Genomic DNA, 6,287 nt, shown 5'->3' with positions numbered 1-6,287 from the left:
ACAAAAAGAAAGTCTATAGGTAGGGCTGCTTTTTACATTGCAAGCATCAACACCTTTTAGGGACAAATCAGACACTATCACTGCCCCCCCCCCGCATCCTTCCCCACCCCCACCCCCCCAGTTTAGAATGAGAGGCAGCTCCTGCCTTGTCTCTAGTTATAATGCTTGTTTCTATTTTGTCACGGTTGTGCAATAATTTCCTCGACTCCCTGAGGACAGCTATGCCCCCGCCATTTGTGCCTAGGCCAGTGTTTATCCAACAGTCAAATCACCTCCATCCAGCCTATATACCATGAATACTGCCAGTCTCACTGTGAGAAAGGATAATGAAAGAGACCAATTTCGGGAAGGGTTCAAAATCGGTGCCACCAAGAACGAACAGGATGCTAGTAAGATGTTCATCGGGGGACTTTCCCAAGGAATGAGCAAGCCGGTACTTCTGGAATACTTGTCTAAGTTTGGTGAAGTAATAGACTTTATTATAAAAACAGACCCAAATACCGGTCTGTCTAGGGGATTTGGATTCGTGCTTTTCAAAGACAGTGCCACAGTAGAGAAGGTGCTTCGAGTGAAAGACCGCAAAGTTGATGGCAAGAAAATAAAATTTAAAAGGGCTAAAGCCCTGGAATCTCAATTCTCCAATAAAAAGATTTTTGTGGGTGGGCTGAACCCGCGGATGTCTAAAGAAAAAATAAGAGCTTACTTTGGCACATTTGGGCAGATAGAGGCTATAGAGCTTCCACTGTGTTCAGATACGCAGGAAAGAAGAGCTTTCGGCTTTATCAAATACAGGGATGAAAACCCCGTTAGAAAGGTCTTAGAAACCAGGTACCATTTCATTGGCTCCAGTCGTTGTGAAGTTAAAATGGCATACCCTAAAGAATATACAGCTAGACAGTTGAGTAAAAGAAAGACTATAGCTAAGCATAGGACAAGAAAATCAGTTCCAGCTGTGGAGTTAGAAAACAATTGGAGAGGAGGAGGCAGCCCAAGCTTCCACACTATGGCTAACCCCGATGCTCAAGAAGCCAACCAAGATGCCCACAGAGCTGACTCATATACTTCTAGAGCAAACTCGGATGTACCTTTGGCAACTGTCCTTGGTTTCAGGGATACCCCCAATGCTTTCCAGTCGAACTCTAATGTTTTTGTGACAAATTCAACTGCTTTCATGGCAAGCAGTAATACTTTGAGGTCAAGCTCAAATACTGTATGGGTAAGCAATTGTGCTCTGGAGGCAAACCAAAATACCTTCTTGGCAAGCCAGTATAATCTTCCAAACACCTTAAGTATAAGCCAATACACTTTGGTAACATACGGAAATTCCTTAGGAGTGAGCCAGTATGCTTTGGCAGCATTTTCACATACTTTCGGGATAAACCAATATGCTTTGGGGGCAAATCAAAATGCTTTCTGGACAAACCGGTATCCTTTTGGAACATACTCAGATGCTTATGGGATAGACCAATATGCTTCTGGAACAAGTCCAAATGCTTTTGGGGCAGGCCAGTATAGTTTGGGTACCAACTCAGATACCTGCAGGACAAACTGCAATGCTCATGTGGCAAATCCATACAATATCTGGACAAACCAAAATGTTTTGGCGACAAACCCACATGTTTTCAGGATAATCCAGTATGTTCTTGGGGCAAACCCAAGTGCCTTTGGGTCAAGTCAGTATTCGGTGGGAGCAACCCAAAACAGTTTTGGACCAAATCTACATAACATCGGAGCAAATGGAAACTTTTGTGGGGCAGCTGGAAGTGGTGGAAGTACTGGAGGAGTTAATTTTTCTCAAGTATATGGCAATTTCCTGAATGTCTGGAATACACTGCCAGCTTTTCACGGCCCTGATGGCGATCATTTCTCCCTCTACAGTTATGGGGCTTATGATGCAAGATCTGCACCTAATTACAATGTGCAAATAAGCTTGTCAACACTCCCTGGGAATGGTTACCAGAGAATTTATTCAGCGTTTTGAAGCCTAACTACAAATCCTCTATCCGAGGACCATTCTGTCCAACAATAAAACATTCAGTAACTTATATGAAATGGCCCAACTACTGATTGATTGGACATTGCCACTATTTGCAGCAACTTTTGAAGTATCAATACATTTTCTATCACCTTTAACCATTGGACCTACAATAAAAAGACAAAGGCTTGAAACTAACTTGCTGAAGGTTTTTCTGGAAAATAAACATTGAAAACATTTATTTTTGAGTGACTGCTGTTTTGAATTGGGTTATTCTTTTGACCTTTACATGTGTTTTGCTGCAGAGAGGGAAGAGACATTTATTACTGCCCCCTTATCTTGAATTCTGTGTTGCTGTGTTTGGGTTAGAGGTACTCATACAGTCCATTCAACTAGTTAATTTCAGTGAATAGAAACAAATTGCTTCTGAATAATTTCTGAAAAATATATTTTTATGTTTGTTGCATATCCCAAATGTACACATTCTCATGATGTCAAACACAATCACTATTGCAAACGACTTTTACTTTTGTGAATTCTATTGTTAGTTAATCCAGGAATTTCCCCTTTACCTTATGACAACACAGTATGACAAGCTTATAGTTTCCTAATTAGAAATCACCAGTTTTATTCCTTGGTCTTTATTCTGGCTCTGTTTTTACCCTTATTTTGAGACAGAGACTTATTAAGTTACATAGGCTACCTTTTAACAAGGTGACTTTGAACTTGAAAACCTTCTGCCTCAGCATTACTTGGTTTTATTTCTAAATATTCAGTGATTTTCCTCCTTCAGTCTACCTTCTATTTACAGGGATCTATTCTATGTCAGAAATTAAATACAGGGAAACAATCCCAAGAGGATAGAATTATATCTAATCATGAAGAGAAATTTTACAAAAGATGGCTTGGCCAGCCATCTAAAATATATCTTGGCCAGGGGCTTACAGGAGGGATAAGTGAAGTGAGTTTGCCTTTGCCAATAATAATCGAGGAGGCATGCAAAGTTGAGAATAAAGACAACACTCATCTTAGTAACACAGCATTTTCTTGTTTGGTTGGTTGGATATTTAGTTTGATATTGTGTTTGCTTGTTTGATTAAGAGTAGAAACAGGGTGTGTGCATGATTACTAAGGAAAGGGTAGTAAAAAGGGCTAAAACATTCTCAGCAGCAACATAACAAACCATCAATGTGAATTCTATATATTTCAATTTTTCGAGTAAATAGTCATTGTTTTTAAAGGAAAAGTTTTAATGCTAAATATAATATCTAAATACTATCAAAAATCTGTTTCAGCATGTAATCTAAACATTTACTGGGACAACAAGTCCTTGCCATATCAGCAATTTAGAACTAATATCTTCTAAAATGCACATGGACAATGGAAGTTTTGGCATATTAGTGGAATTGTGAATGAGATATTGTTAGCAAGGTTAATAAACTCAGGAGATCAAATAACCTAAACCATCCATACCCCTAGATCCCAAACATGAGAGAAATTAGAATGTGCAGTTACTCACTGAAGGAGGGAAAACATATAGCCTTAAGGAGCTATGAGAGTCCAAGTTACTCCATAAAGGTGCATACCCCACAATAATATCCTAGTGTTCAAGATTCTGTCTTCTGAAACAGGCCAGGTACCAAAAGCCTCTGGAACGACTTTGTGGGTCAGGAGCTGACCTGGCTTTCACTCACCATTGTGAAGATACTGAACACGACTTCAAGGAATTCTAGTGTCTCCAAGTGGAATAGTTGTGCAAACTCTGACCAGTTCTCTGTGACATCACCTATCTCGCTTACATCATAGAACCCCTATCAGGCTGGTTCCTTCTGGAGTTACACTCAGAAACGTTGAGCATCTAGAATTTATATTTTCATATGGCCTCCTAGAAATCCAAAATAAATAAATAAACAAATAAATAAATAAATAAATAAATAAATAAATAAATAAATAAATAAATGAATGAATGAATGAATGAATGAATAAATGAATGAATGAATGAATAAACGAATAAACGAATAAACGAATAAATAACGAATAAATAAATGAATAAATCAATAAGCGAATATGCAAATAAGTGAATAAATTAAACGAATAAATGAAGAAATGAATAAATAATAATAAATGAATAAATGAATAAATGAAATGAATAAATGAATAGATGAATAGATGAATAGATAATGAATAAATGAATAAATGAATAAATGAATAAATTAAATGAATAAATGAATAAATGAATAAATGAATAAATGAATAAATGAATAAATGAATAAATGAATAAATGAATAAATGAATAAATGAATAAATGAATAAATGAATAAATGAATAAATGAATAAATGAATAAATGAATAAATGAATAAATGAATAAATGAATAAATGAATAAATGAATAAATGAATAAATGAATAAATGAATAAATGAATAAATGAATAAATGAATAAATGAATAAATGAATAAATGAATAAAAATATTGAATAAATGAATCCCTACAAAAATGGCCTGATTTCCTGATTCACATGCTGCCCAAGTAGATTCACTCTTGCACCATTTTTATTGTGTATTTGCTTTTCTTGTTTGTTTGTTTGTTTTGGTTTTTTTGTTTGTTTACTTTTTGTTTTTATTTTCCTTCTGTGAAAGTCTTCGGTGTCTGGCATACCAACATACTTGGTGGTTATTTTTCCTGTACCAATCTTTCCCTTGGTTATCTTTAAGCTGTTCTTGGAATCAGAAATGTTGCCAGACTCTTGAGGCAACACACAGGATAGCACAATATTCACTTTATGAAAACCCACAGTTAGAGGAGGACAATTTTTATTCAAACAAAGCTGGAATTTAATAGGATTGAATACATTGCATTGAAGCCAATTGCAATCATGCATTATGTATTCTTTGTAAAGTGCAAGGAAATCATAGACCTTTGGTCTGCTTACAAATTTGAGTTAAACTTAAAAGAAACCCGATATCTACCAGTCACATTTTAAATGTCTTTAAAATTTACCAGCATTTCTGGTTACAAGGAAATTCGTAGATTAAATGCAGTAAAACAGGAAGAAATAGATAAAGTAATTTTACTTTTGAAATATGGGTAGACAGAATTCTGGACATAGGTAAGAATGGAATTTACTTACAAATTAGAGGGCACTTTAATTGTTCATGCCACATTGATCTTAAGTGCTTAAAAAATGTTTTTTCAGTCCCCTCCACACATTACATCCTCTTTATAGGGGATGACCCTAACTACATAGTGGGTTAGATTCTTTCAGGTCAGCCACCAACAAAAGATCATTCCTTACAGAGGTGACCACAGGCCAGTGTGATGGAGACAGTGTTCATCTGAGGTACTATCTTCCCAGGTTGATTTACGTTCTAAAAAAATCTAAGAAGCACCTCTACACATCCATATCATCAATGTTGATTGTTATACTGTGTGAAATAGACAAGCTATGGAGGAAATATAGATGCCAGCCCCACTGGATGAATTTCTTAAAAATGAGAGAGAGAGAGAGAGAGAGAGAGAGAGAGAGAGAGAGAGAGAGAGAGAGAGAGAGAGAGAAAAGGAGAGAGGTATTTCTCATCAAATTGTGTTAGGTGAGACAAGCTAAAATCAAAATGACAATTGTCAATTTATAATTTTAATAAGGCACATTAAATAAAAGGAGATATTTTGGAAGAGTAAGGGCACCAGCAGGGGGGTCTGAGAAGATAGAAATGGAGGATAGTGGGGAGGATGAAAATGGTTAAAGGTCACTATTGACCTGTGCAAAGAGTCACAACAAAGCCCAGTGACTTGTACATTTAAAGCACATTGGTATTAAGTAGCTGATTCTAAATGATGGTTTGATTAAATTGGGAATTTTAGCTTCAAGACACTATTAAATTTATTTATGTTTCTACTCTCATGTGGATGTTGCATTTTGAGCTGGATATGGGTGACAGGATATGGCAAAGTGATTAAGTTTTGTATATCATTATGCATCAAAAAAAAGTCACTCAGTGGGCTGTCATGGTTTCACAGGGAAGAAAGTAGCTAGAGATTTTAAGTGTACATGAGGTATAAAGAATATTGCCCCCACACTACTATAGATTTTCAAATATTCACCTTCATATAATGCTTCAATGTGTTTCCACAAATGTAATTTTCTGTAGACTAATCCTCAGGTTTTAATATATTTGGAAAAATTGGACTGGGTCAGGAGGGATAGGACCTACAAATAAAAATCAATGAATAATGCTGTCATAGAAAAGGTTTAATTATGACAGGGAGTTTGTTTCCCTGTTACTAGCCCATTGGATGCCTTCTGTGAGGGCAACA

At 36.2% G+C, this 6,287-nt stretch overlaps 1 protein-coding gene across 1 annotated transcript; it reads left to right on the top strand.

The window, feature by feature from the left end:
* The first annotated feature begins 292 nt into the window (after nt 1-292).
* Nucleotides 293-2,148, top strand: LOC146999784 (uncharacterized). Its single transcript, XM_085834439.1, has one exon. The coding sequence runs from the start codon at nt 293-295 to the stop codon at nt 1,979-1,981; it is 1,689 nt and encodes a 562-aa protein (XP_085690565.1). The 3' UTR covers nt 1,982-2,148.
* Nucleotides 2,149-6,287: the final 4,139 nt, after the last annotated feature.

Source organism: Mus caroli, unplaced genomic scaffold (genome assembly GCF_978045245.1).
Source record: "Mus caroli unplaced genomic scaffold, Mus_caroli_1 scaffold_39, whole genome shotgun sequence".
Lineage (NCBI taxonomy): Eukaryota > Metazoa > Chordata > Mammalia > Rodentia > Muridae > Mus > Mus caroli.
This window is presented reverse-complemented; position numbering and strand designations above follow the sequence as displayed.

Coding starts and splice junctions, on each gene's coding strand:
- LOC146999784 (XM_085834439.1), top strand. CDS start 293: ATGAATACTGCCAGTCTCACTGTGAGAAAGGATAATGAAAGAGACCAA.